At 44.4% G+C, this 23,677-nt stretch overlaps 1 protein-coding gene across 1 annotated transcript in view; it reads right to left on the bottom strand.

Moving 5' to 3' along the window:
• Positions 1–23,677, bottom strand: part of SEL1L3 (SEL1L family member 3) — a 116,398-nt gene that overhangs the window by 56,895 nt on the left and 35,826 nt on the right. The window contains 4 exon segments of the mRNA XM_031664828.1: positions 178–389; positions 13,782–13,922; positions 15,463–15,595; positions 17,636–17,768. Of these exon segments, the coding sequence (XP_031520688.1) occupies positions 178–389; positions 13,782–13,922; positions 15,463–15,595; positions 17,636–17,768 (619 nt within the window).

The raw sequence follows: 23,677 nt of genomic DNA, 5'->3' as shown, positions 1-23,677 counted from the left end.
CACTGAAAGGAAAGGATCCTGTATTTAACACAGCCCCAGGACATTTATCTTGAGTGTAAAGATTTTTAAAGGACTCCAAGGAGCTGCAACATGTCCAGTTCTACCAGGGGCATGAGCGCATTGCGCTCCAAATATAACGCAGGTGACTGATGTTAATGGAGCAATGAAATACTCTACCTGCAACTGATCCCGAGGAACATTTAATCCAGTCTCATAAAAGACTGCGAGGTAGTAGGATGCTTTATGGTATCCACAGCAGCTGGAATCCACCAGAAAGGGGACGACAGAGCTAATTTGGTGAAGACCATCATCGCTAGAGAGTCTCTTTACAGCCTTCTCAAATATCTTCCCACCGATTTCTAATACAGATTCATTCTGGTTCCTTGGCACTGTAAATAACACAATTCAGAGCACACACAATTAATTACCATGGGATTGACATGGCTTTAGAAAAAGAGGAAAAGCCAATTAAAGCACCTGAGTTATTGATATGGTTGGTCCTGCAGTGCCTCAAAATATACCACCTTCTAGGGAGGTAAATTAAACTCTTTGGGGATGCCATGGTGTCATTCTGTAAATAGCTTTTCTTTGGCACTAAATGACAGCCTAGTATCCTGGGGAAATGATGTGCTGTATGTAGCTCAGAAATTGCCTCAAGAGAGTAATTTCCTCAGTGTAACTCATCACCAAACCAGGACCACTGAAACTTCCAGAGAGACTTTTTCCCCCTCTAAGGCTCCCTAAAGAAGATTGTGTTTTGGCCTGGCGTGGTGGCTCAAGCCTGTAATCCCAGCACTTTGGGAGGCTGAGATGGGCAGATCACGAGGTCAGGAGATCGTAGACCATCCTGGCTAACACGGTGAAACCCCGTCTCTACTAAAAAATACAAAAAAACTAGCCGGGCGAGGTGGCGGGGGCCTGTAGTCCCAGCTACTCGGGAGGCTGAGGCAGGAGAATGGCGTAAACCCGGGAGGCGGAGCTTGCAGTGAGCTGAGATCCGGCCACTGCACTCCAGCCCGGGCGACAGAGCGATACCCCGTCTCAAAAAAAAAAGAAGATTGTGTTTTATCTCACAAACAGTTCCTAGGCACTGCTCTAAAAAGTTGAGCAAAAGAACCTTATATTTAGATGCTTTCTAGACATCTTTTGTCCCCAGTTTTTCTCATGGATCTCCAAATAAAAAGAATGTGTCAACTTTTATTGAGAGCTTACAGCAGGCCAAGTACTGGGTTAAGTGTCTTATGTAAATTATGTCATTTAATTGGTACACTTTTATAAGGTCGGTACTATTTCCAGCATCCCCATTTTTCACATGAGGAGACTGAGGCCTGGAGAAGAATAACTTGTCTAAAGTTACAAAGGCTGGCAAGAGGCACAGCCAATCTGTGAGACCCACTTTGAAGGTCACTAAAGCCAGAGTTCACAGTCACCCTGACGCACGTACCCTCAATGAACAGTCAGTCAGTTGCCTTAATAGGTACCTTACCACGCGGATAGAGACTTGTTTACAAACTGCTATATGATGCTTCCTTTTACATAATTCTCCCACGAATCTATAAGCTGATCATCATTTAAGCCCAAACAAGCAAGTTTTATGGCCCTAGATGTCCTGTTAGAATCTTCTAAAGTCTATCTTCATTATTCACATCTCTTGTTAATTCAGCCAACGAATGTTTACTTTCTATTATGTGCAAAGCACTATGCTAGATGCTATGTTACAAAAGGCCATATAGGATTACAAAGATACTATTTACATTTAACTTAAGACTTAACTTTTAACTGAAGACTTATATTTAACTTAGGATGTGAGTTAAATGTAAATGTACATGTAAATAATGTTGATTTAAATGTTAAGTTAAATGTCAACTTGACTAAAATTTCACCTGCCTAAAAACTATGTCCAACATTTTTCTTTCTTTCTTCATTCCATCAAAAATCAAAATGTTATTTTTTTTAAAGCTCAGGAGGCAATGAGAGAGACTCACTCTTATCAGTCCTTCATCAGGATTGAACAGAGAAGAGTCTCCAGTGTGGGAAGGTTGGGGATGGGTTTACTGAAGGGCGATTTCCTTGCAGAGGTCCACGCTAAAAATGGAAGTCGAGATCAGAAGGACCCACAGATGACATTGTGAATGCTGACACGTCGTCAGTGAGTGGGTACTGGTGCCTGGGGACACATGGGTGGGTTGGGTGTCCCTGAGAGGGGACACTGTGCCTGTGCTTGCAGACCCTGAGCTGTGGGGAAGGATGCAGCCACCACCTCCACCAGCTCTAAGGCATCCTCTAGCTACTGGCTCCTGGAACTCCTTCCTGCCTACCTCCTGGCTCTGTTTTTGCTTTTTTGATCCCAAGTACCTGGCACAGTAGGTGCTGAAAAAATTCACTTTACTGAACGAATGGAGTTTGTTCTTTTTTCTGTATTTTTTTAAAACTCCCCAGAGAAATAACAGCTTGTTGTTAAAAAAAAAAAAAAAAATGCAGATTTGTATAAAATAAAAACAGAAATCCCCTCTCCCTCAGTCTTTCTTTAATAATGAAGATTAAAAACTATTAAAAGCTTGGTATGTAGGCTTTGAGACTTTTCTTTCATATATACAATAATTCATATCCACATCTATTTACATATCTACATACACATTTTCTTTACCAAAATGGCGTATTATGCCATTGTAGATTCTGACTCTCGACTTTCTTTTTTAAATTAACTACACATTATGAATAACTCCCTGGGGCTGTCAGAAGCTCATTCTTTCTAATGCTTCAGTAGTATTGCATTCCATAGCTGTACCATTTTCCCTACCAGGCCTCTATTTTTAGACTCCTGGGTTGTTTCCAGTGGTTTTGCTATAACCAACAACGTGGCATTGAACATCCTCGAACATTTCCATTTCCCTCTGCTAATCTGTTAGGATGACATCTGCATGATAACACCCTTTTTCACCAGCAGCCTGCAAAATCTTGTCTTGGATTTTCCCTTTGCATAGTTGAGAGAAGGCCATTCTACCCAGTCTTTAGCTGTGATAAGAACCTGGAATACACTGAATTCAGTAGACACTGTAGCACTCAGAGCTGCAAAATAAATTCCACTGCCACTTATTCATGTGTTTACTTTTAACTATGTGCTCATCTTGGATGCCCCTCTGCACATTCCCAGCAAAGCAACATTAACGTTTGTTAACGATTCATCCCTGCCTCACCTACTCTGCCAAATGCCTAACTAAGATGATGAGTTTTGCCAGAGTACCCATGGACCCACACTTTGTAGGCTCAGAGGAGGAAGAGACTCCAAACCAAATGAAGCTTCGAATGAAACACTTGCCCTGCCGACCGCTGGCACAGAACCCCAGAAATCATTAGCAGGAGCGCCCAGGTAGCTGAGATTGCTGGAGAATAAGGAGCAAAAAGGGAATCCTTCACAAAGCTCAAATCTTTAGCACAAAAAAACTTTGCAGATTGAAACACAGGCAGTTTGAAAGGGCTGTGTTATTTCTTTTGTACATGAAATGCAAAACTGCCCCCGAAATATAATCAAAGAGTATTTTCCCTGAAAAAGAATCTAAATAATTTTCTGCAGTAGTAAATACAATAAAAAATAATAATCCTAAGGTAAAACTGCTCATTTTGCACATTTGGTAAACTTTGAATTCCAACTGTTGCTCCAAAGCAAAGGCATATTGTCTTGGGTGATATTGTGTAACTGGTTATTTTAAAGTCAGTTTAATGAAACTGTTAATTTCACCCATCTGGCTTAGCATATGCATTTTTTTCTAGTCAATCTGTAACTAAAAACATGCCTTGTTTATGGAGATTAATGGTTTAATGAAGAAACAAACAAACAAAATAGAAGAAGCTGTTTTCCCATTTTCTTTCTTTCAGCACCCAAAGCTAAGAAACAAAAGCCACCACCACCATTAATTACCCCTTACTATTTTCCATGTAGCCCAGAATCATTTATTTTGCTTTTTTCCCCCTTTTTCACAGTAATACCATAAGGTCACCGTTTGTGTGCCTATCTTTAGAATAGACAGAAAGCAGAATATGAGAAGGTGGCTACTTGCTGAAGGCCCCGGAGCTGGGACCAGCGTCTGTTTGAGAATTCAGAAGGAGAAAGGCACCTCATTCCTTGTGAGAGGAATGGAGACATCAATAGGAAAGTCATTTTTAGTTTCAAGCTTCTGAAAGGTGTAACGCATCCAAAGCAGAAGTTTGAAAGGGGAAAAAAAGGAAAGGAGAAAATGTCACTTAACTATTAAAAGGAATGATCTACACCAAGTTGACTGGTTTGTAAAAACACAGGGCATTCCTCATTTGCACTCTGACCTGGAGATCCTTATTGGGCTCACGGGCTGTTTTATTTTTCTCTTTCAAAAAAAGCCTATTTGGGCCAGGCGCGGTGGCTCACACCTCTAATCCCAGCCTTTGGGAGGCTGAGGCGGGCGGATCACGAGGTCGGGAAATCCAGACCATCCTGGCTAACACGGTGAAATCCCCGACTCTATTAAAAATACAAAAATATTTAGCAGGGTGTAGTGGCAAGTGCCTGTAGTCCCAGCTACTCGGGAGGCTGAGGCAGGAGAATGGCGTGAACCTGGGAGGCGGAGCTTGCAGTGAGCCAAGATCGTGCCACTGCACTCCAGCCTAGGTGACAGAGTGAGACTTTTGTCTCAAAAAAAAGCCTATTTGTATCTTTCTATATACTGTGTAAATTTTCTTTTCTTTCTTCTTTTTTGTTTTATTTTATCGAGACAGAATCTTGCTCTGTTGCCCAGACTGGAGTGCAGTGGCATGATCTTGGCTCACTGCAACTTCCACCTCCCGAGTTCAAGCAATTCTCCTGCCTCAGCTTCCAAAGTAACTGGGATTACGGGGATGCACACCACACCTGAAAAGCTAATTTTGGTAAAGACAGGGTTTTGCCATGTTGGCCAGGCTGGTCTCGAACCCCTGGCCTCAAGCAATCCACCCACTTCTGCCTACCAAAGTGCTGGGATTACAGGCATGAGCTACAGCGCCCAGCCTTTTTTTTTTTTTTTAAATAGAGACAGGGCTTCGCTATGTTACTCAGGCTGGTCTTGAACTCCTGGTCTCAAGTGATCCTCCTGCATTGGCCTCCCAAAGGGCTGGAATTACAGGTATAAGCCTCCGCTCCCGACCCCTTATAAATTTTCTGATTTTACACATGTCATTTTCCTCCCTGTCTTCTTCCTTTCCTTCCCTCCTTCCTTCGTCTCTCTCTCTCTCTCTCTCTGTCTCTCTCTCTCTCTCCTTTCAGAGCTGTTATTCTCTGAGCAAGAAAAGCATAGCCCATTGTTTGTTTTCTTGGTGTCTGTGTATTTTTTTTAAAAAATTTATAATGTATGCTTTTTAAAAGAAGATAATAAAGATGATGGTTCTTCAACAAACAACAGGGAACACAGTTCTTAAAAGGAAACGGTATCCCGATGTTATTATGTAACATAATTGTATTTCTAACATCTTCACTCTCTGCATTTTAAGGTCTCCAAATAAACATCGCAATTGTTGGCAAAAATAAAGTCAAAAGCAAAGTAGAGCTTCGCTAGTGCAGCCAGTCACTCCTTGGCGTATTGTGTGGGGACACCTCTGCCCCCACACTCAGCACTCCAGAGCCTGGGGGCAAGAGGCAGGCAGTGGTCTTGAAGGGGTGCAGATGGTGTCAACCCAGGGAGCCGAGCCAAACCTTGGACCTGGCCCCATCTCAGAGAACCATTTGTTGGCAGACCTTGGACTTCCTTTAGCCACAGGCACCAACTCCCTTGCTCAGAGGTGCCTAGTGCAGATGAAAGGCAGGAAAGGAATAAATAGGCCTGGCCATGGGGCAGATGTCCCTGGGGGCATGCTGCCCAGTTCCCTCCTCCCCTCTCTACCTTCATGTCACCTGTTCAGTGCCTTTGTGTCCTTCCTCACTGCTCCCCACCACAACCAAGAGCCCGGCCTGCCACTGCCATCTCTGCAGCCTCTCACCAGCCCAGTCCTCATCGCCTCTCTTCTCTGGATGCCAGGGCCCCATTCAAAGGGTTTTTGAATTCAAACGGCTCGGTTTTGACAGGCAAGGTGTGACAGGAAAGTAAAAGAAGGAAATGGCCAGCACAGCTCTTCAATAATGAAAAAACACACATACTAAAACACCACCGCACTAGCATTAGAAAAAACCCAAATGCTAATGGGGCAATTTCTATGCTCTGGCAGGAGCCATTTTCCTAGAGAATTGGAGGTTCCCCAGGAAACAACATAGAGTTTGACCAATCAGAGTCCTCCTCCAGAGTCCTGAACGTGGGGTCTTGTGTTGGATGCCACCCAAGAGTCTAGACGGTGGTGAACTACGAGTCACAGCAGTACAGGAGAATCCCTGTGCCAAGCAAGAAAATCAGGATGCAGAGCAGAGGCCCTGGAATGCCCGAGGCAGCAAGGGGACTCGGCCACATCTATATGCGCTGCAGTTGGGCGCCCCAAGTAGCCCTGCCATGTTTAATTCAAAGGCGTGCCCGCTCCGGCAGGCGAGGAACGGGTCCTGTTATACATCAGAGCGGAAAACACCAGTGGGAACAGCTGCGTCTTATACCAGGTTAGCGCATCAGCTGTCAACTCTCAATAAGCCTCCCTCCTCTGCACTCCCTGGCACCTGGCACAGAGTTGTGTGTGGGCTGGTCCACGATTTTCACTGTGGTCGCCCCAGGGCCTGGCACCATGCTGGGATGCACCCAGTACACGAGTCCTGAACTGGGTTTGCAGGTATCTCGGGGCTGCTTTACATCTTGGAACCTGTATATCTCAGCAACTAGATTACAGATGGTATGAAAGCAAGAACTATGACGGCTACATTTCTGGAATTCTTTTGTAAATGAGTGTGCACAGACCTGAGCAGGATTCTGGTCTACTGCTGTTGACAGCAGAAAGCTGGCAAACAGCGTCCTGGTAGACCTGAGAAACAGAACGATGTTTACAGAAGTGTCTACCGAGAAAGAGCAGTCGCTCCTCAGAGGAAACAGGCTGAGAGAGAGTGGAGGAAATGAGGGAAATGTAGAAAGCAGCAGAGTAAGCCCATAGATCTCTTAGCAGTCTGGATCGGAGCTGCCGCTTGGCTAGCACAAACCTTGAACTTGGGTCTCCTGGAAGTCAAATTCCTCATTCCTTCAGTGATTCGTTGACCCAACAAAGATGTTTTGAGTACTAAGGTGAGATCACTTATTCATTTGGGCTGCCGCCATTCAGTTACTCAACAAACACTTATTGAGGCAAGGGTCTTAAAAAACAAACAAACAAATAAAAAACAAAAACCCCCGAAACCCTAGATACTGTTCCTGTCTTTGAGGAGTTTTTTTTTCCTGGTGTTTTTTTGGTTTTTTGGTTTTTTTTTTGATAATAGCCATCCTCATGGCTGTGAGGTATAATTTACTTTTGTGCAGTCATTTATATATTGGAGAAAGTCTGGTTTAACCGGAATTTAAAATGCAATGCTTTTATAAAGTGACATAATGTCTACGAAAGAACTTAGTGGACAGAAAGATACCATATGGACCTGGGGAATAGGTTCGCCTGAATAAAGCTCATCTTACTCTGCCTTGAGTTTCACCATTTGATCCTACACGTGTCTCCGTCGCTCACTCTGTGGCAAGCTTGTTAAGGGTGGTGCAAGAAGTGGAAGGATCCAACTTATACTTTGAATTCTCGACAGCACCTGCAACAGTGCTAGGCATAAGTTAGCTGCCTATGCCATATGTTAGTGAAGTGATCCTTCTTCTATATGACCACACATGGTGTGTTTGTGCCCCATACTCACCAAGGAACATACCTCATCCGCCCACACTCCTCAGTTTGCCTGCCTGGCAAACAGCTGTTATGTTCCCACTTAGATACCTCTCCTCACGTCATCTCTCCTGTCTCCCCAGGCAGATGGCTCTTCTCCGATGCCCTCCTTGCCACTGTGTAGGCATCCTCTTTATCAGAACTACCAACCTGCATAATGACTGTCGACTTTCCTGATTTCACAGTACAGCTTAGATGTCCTCAAAGACATCCCAAAGGGTTGAGTGCAGGAGCTCACAACTGAAATCCTAGCACTTTGGGAGGCCAAGGCAGGGAGATCAACTGAGGTCAGGAGTTCGAGACCAGCCTGGCCAACATGGCAAAACCCCTGTCTCTACTAAAAATACAGAACATCAGCCAGGTGTGGTGGCGGGCATCTGTAATCCCAGTTACTCAGGAGGCTGAGGCAAGAGAATCGCTTGAATCCAGGAGGCGGAGGTTGCAGTAAGCCAAGATTGCGCCATTGCACTCTAGCTTGGGCAACAAGAGCAAAACTCTGTCTCAGACAAAAAAAAAAAAAAAAAAAAAAAAGGGCTAGGTGCAGTGGCTCATGCCTGTAATCACAGCACTTTGGGAGACTGAGGCAGGCGGATCACTTGAGGTCAGGAGTTCAAGACCAGCCTGGCCAACATGGTGAAACCCCATCTCTACTAAACATACAAAAATTAGCTGGGTGGGGTGGTGCATGCCTGTAATCTCAGCTACTCAGGAGGCTGAGGCAGGAGAATCGCTTGAACCCAGGAGGCAGAAGTTGTGGTGAGCCGAGATCCGTCACTGCACTCCAGCCTGGGCGACAGAGTAAGACTCTGTCTCAAAAAAAACGAGCAAACAACCAAACAAAACAGGAAATAACAAGTGTTTCTGAGGATGTGGAGAAATTGGAACCCTTGTGCACTGTTGGAGGGAATATAAAGCGCGCAGCTGCCGTGGAAGACAGCATGGAGGTTTCTCAAAAAACTAAACGTAGAATTACTATATGACCCAGAAGTTTTGCTTCTGGATACAGTATATCTCCAACAGAAAATGAAAGCATGGTTCTAAAGAGATATTTGTAGACCCATATTCTTAGCAAAGTTATTCACAATAGTCAAGGGGTGGAAGCAACCCAAGTGTCCATCGATGGATGAATGGATAAATAAAGTGTGGTATAAACATGTCATGAAATACCATTCAGCCTTAAGATGAAAGGAAATTCTAACACACACTGCAACAGAGATGAACCTTGAGGACATTATGCTAAGTGAAATAAACCAGTCACCAAAAGACAAATACTGTGTAAGATACCACTTACACGAGGTACCTAAAGCAGTCAAACTCATAGAAAAAAAAGCAGGATGATGGCTCCCAGGGTTTGGGATGGAGGCAATGGGTAGATGTTTACTGAGTATGAATTTTCGGTTTTGCAAGAAAAAAGTTGTGGAACTCTGTGGCACAAGAATGTGAATATCCTTTACACTGCTGAACTGTGTACACCTAAAACTGGTTCAGATGGCAAATTTTGTTATGTGTATTCTAGCACGAATAAGAATTTTAAAAGATAAATCACAGCCCTTAAAGAGGAAAAGTGTAAATATTTGGCGACTCTCTTTTGTAGCAGAAGAATACGGTTATTCTGGACACAACTCAAAGGTGCTGACCTCACTGGACAGGAATGTGGAGGACACTCTTCCACTTCCCACTGACTGTTAATGAAGCCGAAGCCTCCCCACTCTCTACCCCCTGCAATGTTCTCATCTCTGCTTTGAAGTGTGTTGTTGGCTGAGATAGTGAGCAGATGATCCATCTAAAATCACACAGTGTGGGGGGAAGAAACACTTTCAGGTCTGAAACGTGCGTATGTAGCGGCCTGGAAGTGGAGTGCTGGCTGTGTCTATGAAGAAAAGCTGCTGGCAGGGAAGAAGATGACTCTCAGACAGAACCAGAAATTAGAGCCCATTTTCTCTCGCTCCATGATGTCATCTTATTTGTTAAAAACTCCAGAAAAAAAAATTCCACAAATTAAAGCCCTTTGGGGAAACTATGGGAGCTGATGTTTTCTTTTACGTTAGGCTAAATGACTCTCATTCAAAACACAGCCCCATTTTAATGCTATCCTGGCTCGTAGGGGGCATTCAGTCAATGCTTGTTCAGTAAATGAATGAATGAAAGGTTGTGAGTAACTTCAGAACACACCCACTCAGTTAAATTCCTTATCTTTGTTACTGCGCCTATTCAGTTCCCACAGTAAGAATTCCAAGCATCAAACATCTCATGCCTGAATCCATTCTTACAGCTTATCTCAGATATGAAAAATGTAATATGATGAGGATGTTCTAATAAAGTCTATTAATCAACAGGACAGGACAGGTCAGAGCAGCAGCAGAAAATAGAACGCAAACACAGTTCCTATTAACTAGAGTCATCTGAAGCCCGCCGGAGCCAGCTAGGGCCAGACGCTGTGGGCAGGACGAACTTGGAACGAAGGGTATTTGAGGAACTGGGAACGGCAATAGCGTCACACTCGTCTTACTATGGTTCTTTTTATAGGAGATCAGAGTAAAGACGTGCTGGAAATATAAATTCTTTTTTTTTTTTACCCTCAATTTGCAAAATCAAGTTTTTTTTTTTTTTCTCTCAGCCTTGTTAGGAAGCTGGGTGCAATACAAGACACCAGTCTTTCTCCCAGGTTTGCTGGAAGATGTTATGATAGCCCAAGCAAGGGCCCTGTGCCAGGTAGAGAGATGACCTTAAGGAGTATACGCCCTACCTCTACAGAAGGCTCCCCAGTCCTTCCAATGTGACCTAGAAAAAGAGGCGCTGAAGGCGAATGGGTCCCGGGGCTTGGTTCTAGAAATTCACCTAAACTTCCGCTCTCCCTCCCTGCTGGCTCCTAGGCCAGGGAAAGGCCGAGAGAAGAGGAAGGCAGCTGGCCATGTGCCTCTGGAAGCAGAGGATGTGGTGGCAGGGGAGGCTGGCAGGTATGGTCCCTCAGGGGAAGCTCCTTGGGGCTGTTCTAATTTGGCACCAGAAGACCCCAAAGGCAGTTTAAGCACAAACGGTGGGTCCTAAAGTGGCAAATCCAGCTTTGGGTCCCCCTCTCTCCCCACTGATGGGGGCCCCAGACTCCTAACAGAGGTCAGTGGAACAGGCTCACTGCGTGGGAATCTAGTGGTTCTGCAGCACCCATACCCAGGGAGTCTTAAGGTAAGGGGACTTCTGATTGGGATTTTTCATTAGATTTCATTGCCAGACCACCATGGAAAATAAATCATTCTAAATTCTTATAAACAAAATTTTGAGCTGCAACAATAACATGAAAACATTCTCATAGATAGTATTTACTTTTAAAAGAATGTTTTGTAAAAAGGATGTGCTCCTGTTTCCAATCAGCCAAACTATTTTTAAGTAGGATCGGAACTCGCATAAAAACAATGTTGGTGTGGATGTGGTCTTAGCCCATTTAGCCTGAACTGTCCAACATGCATCTCCCTCTCCTGTTTGCGGATCTTGGGGCACGGGGCTTCATCACCTCTGGACAGCCATCCAGCGGAAACCTGCAATTATCTCTGCCCAGTAATAAGAGCGATAACATTGACATAGCAGTGGTTCTCAGCTGGGGGTGATTTGGCCTCCCTACGGACTTGGGAGCATTTGCCAATACCTGGAGATGTTTTTGGAGAGGAGGGATATGGGGAGGGTGCTATCTGTATCTAGTTGTGGAGTCCCGAAATGCTGCTAAACATCCCACAATACACAGGACAGTCCCCAACAAAAAAAATTCTACAGTCCGAAATGTCCATATTGTGAGATTGAAAAACCCTGCTTATGTAAGGCTTACCATGTGCTGAAACTGTTCTAAGTATATTATATATATAAAATACTTATATAATAATATATATTCTATAATAGATAATACTTATATAATATATATTATAATATAACATTTGTATATTATATATTATATTATATTTTATATGTTATATAATGTAATATACATATATTATATATGATATTATATACACATATGCACACACATATACATACATATACCTATATATGTATACATATCTATATGTCTCTCGATTTATTGAAGCCAACACTAGAAGACAGACAGTATTATCATCCCCATTTTGCAGACGAAGAAACTAAGGCTCAGAGAAATTAAGTAACTTGCCCAAATCACACAGCTAGTGAATGTTAAAATTGGACCCAGGCCAGCTGGCTCCAGAGGCTACGCCACTCATTATACAACATGACACAGCCTACTTATCCTTTGTGCCCACATCCAAGCAGCTATGGAGTCCCTCAGAGCCCATCTCTACATCCTTCAGCTCTGTTCCTGTCACCATGTCCCACTCAGGCCTGCATCCTCTCCTCGAGGGACCATGGCAATACATTCCCTTCTTCCAGCTCCATGCCCTTCTAGTTCACCTCCCTGCCGTGACCTCAAAATCCCAGATCTCACTATGCCTCTTCTTGTTGCCTGAAGCCCTTCAACATGTCCCTGTCACCTGAAAGGTAAAGCCCAAACTTCAGGATGGTGTCTGAGCCCTCATTGGAATAATCACTTTGCAGGGCTTCTCCTGCCTCCCCATTGTCACGGCACCATCATGCTACACGCTGTGCTGTTACCACCTCTCAGGATCTGCTCTGCCTGCAATTCCCACCCTCAACTCTCTTATCTGGCAAACACCTGCTGGCCTTTCAAGAATCAGTCCCAGTGTCTCCTCTTACAGGAAGCCTTCCCAGAATGCCTCAGCCCTCCAGGTAGAACTGACCACTCCTTTCTTTGTGTCTCCACCATTAGCTTCTATACCTTTAATAAAATGCATTACTATTTTTCTTTGCTTTCAAGTCCATTCCTCAAGGACAGAAGCATTGTGTTACTTCACGTATCTCTGAAGTCTAGCCAAGGTACTGAGTAGTCACTGAGTGAGCATCAGAAGAATGAATGATAAAATATCCTATATGACTTGAATTCTTTGCAGGAGGGTCACTGTTGGCAAAGGAAATCTATGCTGTTAGACACTGCCATTCTTAGGCAGTGGGTGCAATGTAAGACACCAATCTTACATGAGGCAGAAGTCACTTTCTGCATCGCCCCAACTCAAGATCTGGTTCTATGCCCAGGACTACGTGGAGTTGCCTCCCACCACTAAGACAGTTGGCAACTCCCTGCTAGGATCTTCTTCACCAGGCTGAACATCTCCAGCTGCCTTTCCTCTTCCTAACAGGCACGGTTTTAAGATCCCTCATGGCCCTGGAGGATGCACTGAATTACTAAGCAAACCCAAATTGCAGTGGGCCTACAGAGAAGCTGGTGGCATCTGGGAAGTTTATGCAGATTCCTGAGATGATGCTGAAAGTGTACTTCAAATCAGACGTCCCAAGTTCAAGTGCCTGTGGGCTCACATGGGTCAGATCCATGAATGAAGTAAGCAGGAGGTGACGAAATAGACAGGAGGGGCTGTGGGTGGACGAGGTATGCCTGGTCTGAGCCTCACCTCCACAATTGTTGCCACACAGGAGAAATGCACAGTCTTGCCAGATCTTTGGTTTTTTCTTTTTTTAAAAAAGCTAGAAATTGGCATTTTCATACAAGCTTTTTAGATACACATAACTACTTTTTTTTTTTTTTTTTTTTTTTTTTTTTTAACATATACAACAGGGTATTTTCCAAATCAACTGCATCTGGGGGCTGGCTCTGGCTGCAGGCTGTCCATTTGTGGCCTTGGCTTTAAATAAAGAACTGCTTGAGCAACTCCTAAATTTAAGTTCTTGCATTTAGTGTTGGAAGTGTGCACAGATATATCGAGAGTTGTGGACATACAAGGGCAGAATTTAAATTTGAAATTAAGCTAAAACCTTAGGGTTAAAAATAACTTTAAGGCCTAAATCACCAAAGAGGGTGAGTGAAACAGAGAAAAACAAGGAGCCTTTCTAACCAGTGCCCAAAGCCGAGGCAAAGACTCAATTACCGGTCAGCAAATCCATCTCCAGTAATGCCTGGAACAAGCTGGGATGTTTGTCTTTCAGCTCCTTCTCCCAGGGGAAGGCTCTGCACATCGAGGGTCTCCCATACTTGCGCTGGAGGTCCAGGTAGGAGTTGTGGAGGTGGCCTACACAGAAGAGGAAACAGAAGACATCACACCCTTTAGCAGAAGATAAGACTTACCTCCCTAAAGCCCTTCGTCCTAAGAGGAACTAGAAAGAAGAGGCCAGACTTGCCATTACTGGATGTTGGTTTGGGTCCTTTTGGGATTTGAAATTGGCTATGATGCTTTTGCCTCCAGGTCACAAATTCAGAGCCAAGTCCATGAGAAATGTGCCAAAGTTGCTGATGGCTGTTGACTAATTCTACAGAATGAGCAGCTGGCCTCTGACTGGTCCCCAGGAGGCCAATATCTAGGCCATTTTCTTGGCATTTGAGTTGAGGAGCAAAGCACAAAGACCCCCAGGGAGGCAAGGCAGTTGAAGATGGTAGGAAAATCTTCCTAATGCCACCAAACAGATGGGTGAGCATGCCTGGCCTTCCATCTCAGGGTATGTCTCCTGATAGTACATAAGTTACCCAAGTCAGTTTCTTTCCTCTTTGGGTTATTACTATTCCTATATATCTTCCCCCTCCACTTGACAGCATCATATTTTCCGGATGATTCAGCAGTGAGAGCAGCAGCTGGAGACCAGTATAGCCTATTCTTAAATTGAATTGCAGAAGCACTTTCTTTCCACACTCACCCGTCACCATCTCTAATCACTACATGGGACCATTTCATGTGAACCCTATTGGACCGGGGCATGTCTGAGATGCATCCTTCCCTCCACGACCTGGAATGAGAAGTTCCGCTCTGGAGATGGAGAGGCATATGGGTAGGACTGAAATACTCAATTTGCTTTTGCTGATGGCAAAGGCCCCACAGGAATTTCTCTTCCAGATGGAACATATGTGAGTAACTCTAGTGCCACCATATCAAACAGCAAGATCCGCATCACAGAGAAATGTGTAAGTGCTAGATCCAAGTTGGAACACTGGCGGACCAGACAGGACCAAGTTTTGTAACTGATAAACACCCTGTGTGAGTAAAAGGATGTCTGTGCAAATATGAGCATGCATGAAGCAGTCTATTTGAAATTCATTCCTTCTGTTAAAAATTACCGATGTCTTCAAGAATGAGTCAATTTCAAGGATTTAAAAAATAAAACCGAACTCCAAACAACAAAGTCACCGTTCAACATTTCTGAAAGCTAATATTCAGATATTAATGGCCCAAAACAAAAGTGCACTGATGGGGAAACATTTCTAATGATTAATTTATTTTCCAATTCATTTTTATTTTCTTAGGCTGGCCTTATGGATGGGAATAATGCCATGCGAGGCACAAAACACTCGCTTTCATTTGTACTTGTAAACTAGATTTTTATGGTTGGAGCTATAAGATGTTTTGGTTCTTCTTGACTGTCATTGGTCTTGGTAGAATCCAGGTAGAATGTACAATTTCACCTGTATCCACCAGTGGAGGGCTCAAGGTCACACTTGTCCCGGCTGGTATGCGAGCCAGGTCATATACGTTCAATTTTAATCCCATTATGGAGAAGCCAAACATGTGTTTATGCAAATGCACAGAGCTTAAAACAGCTCCCCTGAAGCTCAACACTTACATGCTTCTTGTCTCTCGCCCCCGCGCAGTGCTGCGGATGCATACACAGATACTATTTCTTGAACCTCAGCACACCTTTCATAATATAACTTGATTTGTTCAGCAAGTTGCTTCTCAAGGAGGGGATTAAAAATCTACAAGAAGGCAAGAAAGTCAAATGAACAACAATTGTCATCAAATGTCCATCCACCTCTAGGAAAATGTGTTCGGGTTGACTTCGTTCTCCCACTGACATCTCTAGGTGGCCTGTTTGTACACATATCATCCAGTCTGGATTTGCAAAGCAAGGCCATTGATATTAATTCAAGGACATGCCAGCTCTGACGGCTTCCCTCCAGCTTCTCTTTGTGTCCAGCTTCTTAAATGTCAGAATTTCCCAGAAACTGGGACTCTTCCCTCTTCTTTTCTCTGGCTGCACTCTGTCCCTAGAAAATCACACTCACCTCCCCCTTCAATTCCCACGAAAAGACGCAAGTACTCATGATGTGCCTGCTGCATCAAAGAGCCCTCCTCCCCTCTTCTGCAGCCTCCAAGGGCTGGGTGCAAGGCCGTGGCTTCAGGACAGGCCCCCCTAGCGACTCACCCCATCTCACTTGCGGGCCGATCTACCCGTTCCTGCCTCAGCACTCCCAAACACATCTGAATTTAAGCATGTATTGTATTCTTTCATGAATTCCTTGTTTAAGATCCCAGAAGGGAGCTCCTCAGGAACAAGGGACTTAACTCTGTGTGCTTCAAAATAGAGGCTGGGACCCATTAGAGGGTCACATAGTTATTTCAGCGGGTGGTAACCTACAGAGTTTTGGTGGTGGTTTTTGTTTTTATAAAGTAGAACACAAAATATCAGCGTGCATTGAATATAGCAAGGGTATGTATTCTTAGAATAATTTTGTTTCCATTTTGTGTTTGAATATATGTATGTATATGTATACGTACTGTTCATGATATTAAGTACGTTTCTTTTTTTTTTTTTTTTTGAGATAGTCTTGCTCTTGTCACCCAGGCTGGAGTGCAGTGGCACAATCTTGGCTCACTGCAACCTCCGCCTTCTGGGTTCAAGTGAGCACATCCAGCTAACTTTTGTATTTTCAGTAGAGACGGGGTTTCACCATGTTGGCTGGTCTCAAACTCCTGACCTCAAGTGATCTGCCTGCCTCGGCCTTCCAAAGCGCTGGGATTACAGGTGTGAGCCACCACGCCTGGTCGATATTAAGCAGATTTCTCATTGTGGACAACCTTCAGATGAATTTTAAACCTACCCATCTTGCTTGCCTCAGCACCTAGTTCAGAGCCTGGCATACAGTAGGTTCTCAATAAGCATTTGTTGCACAAATGACTATTTCATTTTTTCCCCTTTTCACAAAGGTCTCTCACAGAGGCTGTAAGATATCACCCATGGACAGCAGGGCTCCCCATTTTTCCTGATTATGACTTTGTCTAGTGACCCCTGTTTTTCTCAGAATAAACCCCATAGGGTGAAGGGAATGAAAGAATGTTTCCCTTTCAGGTATCAGGTGTGGTCCTTGATCTCCTTAACACAGCCCAGAAAACAAGTGCCCTGAAGACTCCCTCGTGGGGAAACAGCCCTCTCCTCTGACCAGTCCAGCTGCGTTGGCCCAGAGCGTTGGACAGTTCCATTCAGGGGCGGGTTTTGGATGTGGAAGGCACTGTGCAGAGGATTCGGCCCTGAACACAATGCCCTTTGCGATCCATACAACTGCTGCCAACCGACCCCAGCGTGAGCCGAAGGCCTGTGTTTCTGAAGAGAGCAGCCAATGGAACCAAGATTTTAATTTGCTATAGCATCTCTTCTGATACTTTAAATAATAGCATACAAAAGAAGCTTTACCAAATAACTAAGATTCTCTCCTTTCATTAGCTTAATCGCTGGATAGGCAACAGCCTGATGCAAATCTACTCTATAATTAAACTAGTAGTTATTAAAACAGAGGAAGTAAATGGTTTCCATTTTATGAGTACTAAATGAACCAAATGTTAACAGAAATCTATTATTGCCTTTGCTGGGGGAAAAGCCTCAATATTAATGATGTTTGATGACAGAGGCAATGCATGGTCCAGCTTGGGTAAACTTTTATTAACACTGGGCTGCACACCCTGAGGCCCATACCCCTCACCCAGGAGTACTGCAATCTTCCTGATCCCCTGGGACTCACCTGGGCGGGGTGCAGACTGCGAAGGCGATAGTACTTCAGAGGTCCAAAAAACCCTTCAATGCCAGCCACATACCTGCTCCCTCCAATAATGAAGTACCCAGCTGTGTCATTATAATGGAAATCCTCCCGGAAGCTAGAGAAGAGAATGAAGGATTAAGAGAGCTCTGTGCCGGAACTAGATGACTTAAAAGGAGTCTCTTTCCTAGACTCTCCTTGACTTAACCCAAATTGCCCCAAGCTCTTCACTCTGAGTTTTAGCAGATGAGACCAGTGTGGGGCCAGGTGGACCTGGGCTAGGATCCCAATTTTGCTGTTTACCAGCTATAAGACCTCAGCCCAGTCACTTAACCTCCTCTCCAGTGCTGTCTCCTCCTGTGTCAAATGATAGTTCTTCACTTACTGGATGGTTAAGAGGATTAAGTGAAGTATAAAGATGTCAAGCATCTAGCAGAGTGCTTGGCCCACAGTAAATACTCAATATGTACTATTGATAGTGGTGGTATTGTTTGGAATCAATGGAATTGTCTGTCTGGAATTGTTGGTTTTCACTGGAAATATTTTGCTTTAAAAGAAAATAAAAAACCTTGTTGAATGAACAGAAGGTGGCTGTGGGGGAAAGCCAAAAGCATAGACTATTAGATAAGGACTGAGGCAAAATTCAGTTAGGAGGAGGAGGCCACAGCCAGCTCAGAGGATTTGGCCGGAGATGAGAGGTGAGCATAGGTGATGAGTTAGAGGACCACGCTGTCCTGAAGGGATTGAAACATCAGGAAGGAAAGAGAGGACGAAGTGGGTTGGCATTTATAAAACGCATGAAGGTGTTCCTTGCAACATTGTTTATATTCGCCAAAGATGGGAGAACCCCTGTGTCTATCAGCCAGAACTGGCCCATCCATCCAGGAGAACCCCAGTGTCCGCCAGTGGCGACTGGCCCATCCATTCAGTGTACCTTGGACTTGAGCTTTTTCACTATGCAACTAAAAAAGGGACAAAAGAACCTGGAGAGATTGCCAAAATATAGTGTTAAATAAAAATAAATAAATAAAAGTACAGGACACAGAGCATACCTTTTATCTAAGAAAGAGGGGAACAGATTTTTTTCATATTTGCATAAAGAAACTCTGGGTGGAAGTCTATACAGGAAACCAATAGAATTATCTCCCCATGGGGTGCTGGGGGGTTGGGGTGAAGTGCATGAGGGTAGGGTTGGGAGCAAGACATTTAACTGTATTTTTACAAAGTTTTGATTTTTTTAAAAAACCATGTGCATCTATTACCTATTAAGAATTTAAAATAAGGCTGGGCACGGTGGCTCATGCCTGTAATCCCAGCACTCTGGGAGGTCAAGGTGGGAGGATCACCTGAGGTCAGGAGTTCAAGACCAGCCTGGCCAACGTGGTGAAACCCATCTCTACTAAAAATATAAAAATTAGCCAGGCGTGGTGGTGTATGCCTGTAATCCCAGCTACTCAGGGGGTTAATGCAGGAGAATCACTCGAACCCGGGAGTGGAGGTTGCAGTAAGCTGAGATCACGCTACTGCACTCCAGCCTGGGCGACAACAGTGAGACTCATCTCAAAATAATAGTAATAATAATTGATAAATAAATAAAAATAACAAATAAGAATTTAAAGTAAGAATGGGAGGACAAGGTGTGATCAGAGCATACATGAACAGTGAGGGGAGTGAGGGCTAAGACAGGTATCCAGTTAGAGGTCAGGCAACAAGACGGAGCCAGGAACCACGAGGGGCAGATGGAAGCAGAAGGAAAGAAAACAAAGTGGCAGGCAGGCAGGCCGCCAGGAGCCCAGGGAGCCGAGGGAGCGAAAGGCCGGAGTGACGACATGGATGGGGACAGGGCAAGCTACCCACAGTTGGATCAGGGAAACCAGGCAACCCAGGGTTATTTCAGAACGGGGGATGGACTGTCTGTTAGCAAAGAACCCAAGCCCTAGCAGGTGCACCTGGCCAGGGAGGAGGCGTGAGATGGTGAAGCAAAGCACACAGCCTGGCAGCAACAGCCGACAGCAGCAACATCGAATGTCTAGAGATTAGCGTCGTCTAAATGCCACCAAAATGGAAAAGAAGTGCTTTAGCTCCTGATATTATTCTTTTCAGAATCTCAGTCTTGTAGGACTGTGAAGATGATGGTCTCTCCTGCCTATTTATGGAGAGGTCATAAAGTTATTATCTCTAGAGTTGTGAATTGATTCTGTTTTCCAAGATCTTGAAAAGACATGAACATTCCAACAGCCCTCATGAGACAGCACAGGGCGCTCGATGGATACAAAGCAATGCTTCTGCAGTAGGAAGCCCCCTTAACAGAGCTGCAGGTGAACGAACTCCCCAGCTTACCTGACCGTCCTCATGCAAAACCGACTGACTGACGCTCACAGCATCCGGGATGCTCACTGCCTCACTGCCTAGAGCTTACTGTCTAGAGCCTTAGTCTCCCCATTTAAAAAACGGAAATAGCAACAGTACCTGCCTGTCTGGTTGTTATGAAGATGAAATAAACTAATATGTAAACAAAGCATTTCAAACAATGTCAGGCACAGAGCAGACACCATAACCGTTAGCAACAGTGATTATCATTTTTAACCTAATCCTCTGTTGGACTTTGGCTCCCACATTTTGAGTTGCACACTTAGCAAGAATAAGACGTGTATACTCTCAAACCAGTTAATGTTGGCCTGGTGCAGTGGCTCATGCCTGTAATCTCAGCACTTTGGAAGGCCGAGGTGAGGGGATCACTTGAGCCCAAACCAGTTAATACCAATAGTATGTTTACTTTAATCGTACCATTTACTTAAATATGTAATTCAATAAAATATGAGTGGGGAAGAAAGAGTTGTTCTCGGCCGGGTGCGGTGGCTCACGCCTGTAATCCCAGCACTTTGGGAAGCTGAGGCGGGCGGATCACGAGATCAGGAGATCGAGACTATCCTGGCGAACACGGTGAAACCCCGTCTCTACTAAAAATACAAAAAAATTAGCCGGGCGTGATGGCGGGTGCCTGTAGTCTCAGCTACTTGGGAGGCTGAGGCAGGAGAATGGTGTGAACCCAGGAGGCGGTGGAGCTTGCAGTGAGCCGAGATCGCGCCACTGCACTCCAGCCTGGGCGACAGAGTGAGACTCCGTCCCCCCCCCAAAAAAAAGAAAGAGTTGTTCTTTCTATAAAAACTAGTTGATTATTTTGGGTAGACGCAACAGAGGTTACTAAAACCTTGTAACATGTCTTGAAAAAAATTGAGAAAAATCTGGATGGCTTGTGGGCTCTGATTGTTTCCACAACTGTCTTTGTTTTCATTTGGAAGAAACAGAAATTGGGTGTTGTTTACAAGTGTGAAAAAAGCCCACAGGAAACTCTAATCTCTATATTTGTACTCAAAAGAAGGCCCTATCTAGATAGATTGGTAAATGAATATATACATAAATATGTTTTAATTGAAAAAAATGTTTAAGGGAGTTATCTGTTTTAATGGATCCTTACATTAACTGAGTTTTTCAACAAAAAACAAATTACTTGGTCCCTAGGGCACTAAACCATAATTTTAAAATTGTCATTATTGTCAAGCAGTAGGGTATCTGTCCAACTTGGTCTTCGTGTACATTGATGTCTTCGCATTTTTCTCCTGCAGAATTTTCAGTGTCTGCACAAAGATTGCAAGAGATTCCTTGTACTGTGCACTGTTTGATGGTCATCAATTTCACTGACATAAAAGCTGAGCTAGACTCTTCCAAAGCCCAAGTCAGCCCCTTTTGAAAACCTGAGACATGCTGGCAAACTATCTTTACTCTTATCTGGACGTAGGAGAGTGCCCTGGTTTATTACCGCAGAGCACCAGTAGCCTGAAAGAATCACCGACGTAGTGAAACAGGCCTCGCTCAGAATTAGGAAATAGCTCCAGCTTGACGTTTCTGTGGTAGGAGAACTTAGAGCTTCAGATTGGCTGCCCCCATGCCCCATAGAGTAACCATCATCTTACATCATCTTACATGTTACTTCTTCAGGGCCTGGTCTAAATTTTTTTTTTTTTTTTTTTTTTTTTTGGAGACAGAGTCTTGCTCTGTTGCCAGGCTGGAGTGCAGTGGCGCAATCTCGGCTACTGCAACCTCTGCCTCCTGGGTTCAAGCGATTCTCCTGCCTCAGCCTCCCGAGTAGCCTGGACTACAGGTGTGCACCACCACACCCAGCTAATGTTTGTATTTTTAGTAGAGACGGGGTTTCACCATGTTGGCCAGATGGTCTCCATCTCTTGACCTCGTGATCCGCCTGCTTCGGCCTCCCAAAGTGCTAGGATTACAGGCATGAGCCACCACGCCTGGCAGGCCTGGTCTAAATTCTGACCCACTTGTTCTCCTCAAGCTACCTTACCCGTTTCCTTCCTAGCGCTCACCGCAACTTGTAAATTTAAATTTATTTGTGAATTTGTTTTCTGTTTGTCTCACCAGCTTGATATTTTAGCTCCATGAAGGCAGGGTCTGTATTCTTTGTGTTCATCATTTTATTCCCAGAGTTGAGTGCTGTGTCTGGCATGTGACAGGTGTTCAGTGAACAGGTGTTGAATGAGTGAATGAATTTAACACTATAGAGGCCTGAAGCTGTCACCTGTCATGGAGTATTATTGGCAGCCTTTCATTTATGCGTTGCACTGCCATCCCAAGCACTTAATTCCCGATCTTCTCACACTATCTTTGTAGGACAACCATCATTATGTTTACATTACAGGAACAAATAAAAAGGAGGGGTAAGAGCCTTGCTTGGGAACACCTATAACCAGTAAACTGGAAATATCTGATGTTTAGTTCACTGGCTTGGCCCACTCTGAAAATGGGGTTCCTGGCAGGAATGAGATTCCAAATGCTTGACCACAGGAACCCTCGGGGGACTCTGGACAGCTCCCTCTGGGCCTAGCTTTACCTCTGCTTATTTCTCTGAATGGGGAGGTCTCAGGAGTACAGGCAGGGCAGCTGGGGTGGTGGGGAGGGGCACTCCTGGGTCTGAGTACCACTAGCTTTTTTGGTTTGTTTTGGGTTTTTTGTTTTGTTTTGTTGTTGTTTTGTTTGTTTTGTGGCAGGGTCTCACTCTGTTGCCCAGGCTGGAGTGCAGTGGCACAATCTTGGCTCTCTACAACCTTCACCTCAGCCTCCCGAGTAGCTGGGATTAGCCCACCACCACGCCTGGCTAATTTTTGTATTTTTAGTAGAGTCGGGGTTTCACCATGTTGCCCAGCCTGGTCTCAAACTCCTGGACTTAAGTGATCTGCCTGCCTCAGCCTCCCAAAGTGCTGGGATTACAGGCGTGAGCCACTGTGCCAGGCCGGACTACTGCCAGTTTTACTAAGAAATTGCTTCAATGCTTCAATTGGGATGTAGAGTTGGTGTGTACCCCAAAATCAGTCTTGATCCCTTGATTCTTCTATGTCTATGTTTATTATGTCTTTACTCAAAATTTTAATATTTTGTTCATCATAGATTATCTGCATTCATTTTGATTTTTAAAAATATCATATTAATATGTTATTTATCATGATTACAGTTGAGTTAAATTGTGTGCCCCCTCCTCCCACCAAATTCATATGTCAAAGTCCAAATCTCCAGCACCTCAGATTGTGACCTTATTTGGAAATAGGGTCATCGCAGACGTAAGTAGTTAAATTGAGATGACACTGGAGTAGGGTGAGCCCCTAACCCGATATGACTGACATCTTTATAAAAAAGGGAAATTTGGACACAGACGCACCCATGGGGAGGATGCCATGTGAAGACTGAAATTGTGCTGCCATGAGCCAAGGAGCTACCAGAAGCCAGGAGAGACCAGGAGCAAATCTGTCCCTCGCACCTTCACAGGGAGCACGGCCCTGCCAGCCCTACGATCCTGGACCTCCGCCCTCTAAAACTGAGATAATACATTGTTGTTGTTTAAGCCACTTTGTTTTGACACTTGGTTCTGGCAGCCCATAAACGAATGCAATCCCTGAGCTTTCTGGCACCTCCTTAAGTTTTAGGCTCACTTGCCTCACCCCAGACCCAGCCCTG

This window comes from Papio anubis, chromosome 3, assembly GCF_008728515.1.
Source record: "Papio anubis isolate 15944 chromosome 3, Panubis1.0, whole genome shotgun sequence".
Lineage (NCBI taxonomy): Eukaryota > Metazoa > Chordata > Mammalia > Primates > Cercopithecidae > Papio > Papio anubis.
This window is presented reverse-complemented; position numbering and strand designations above follow the sequence as displayed.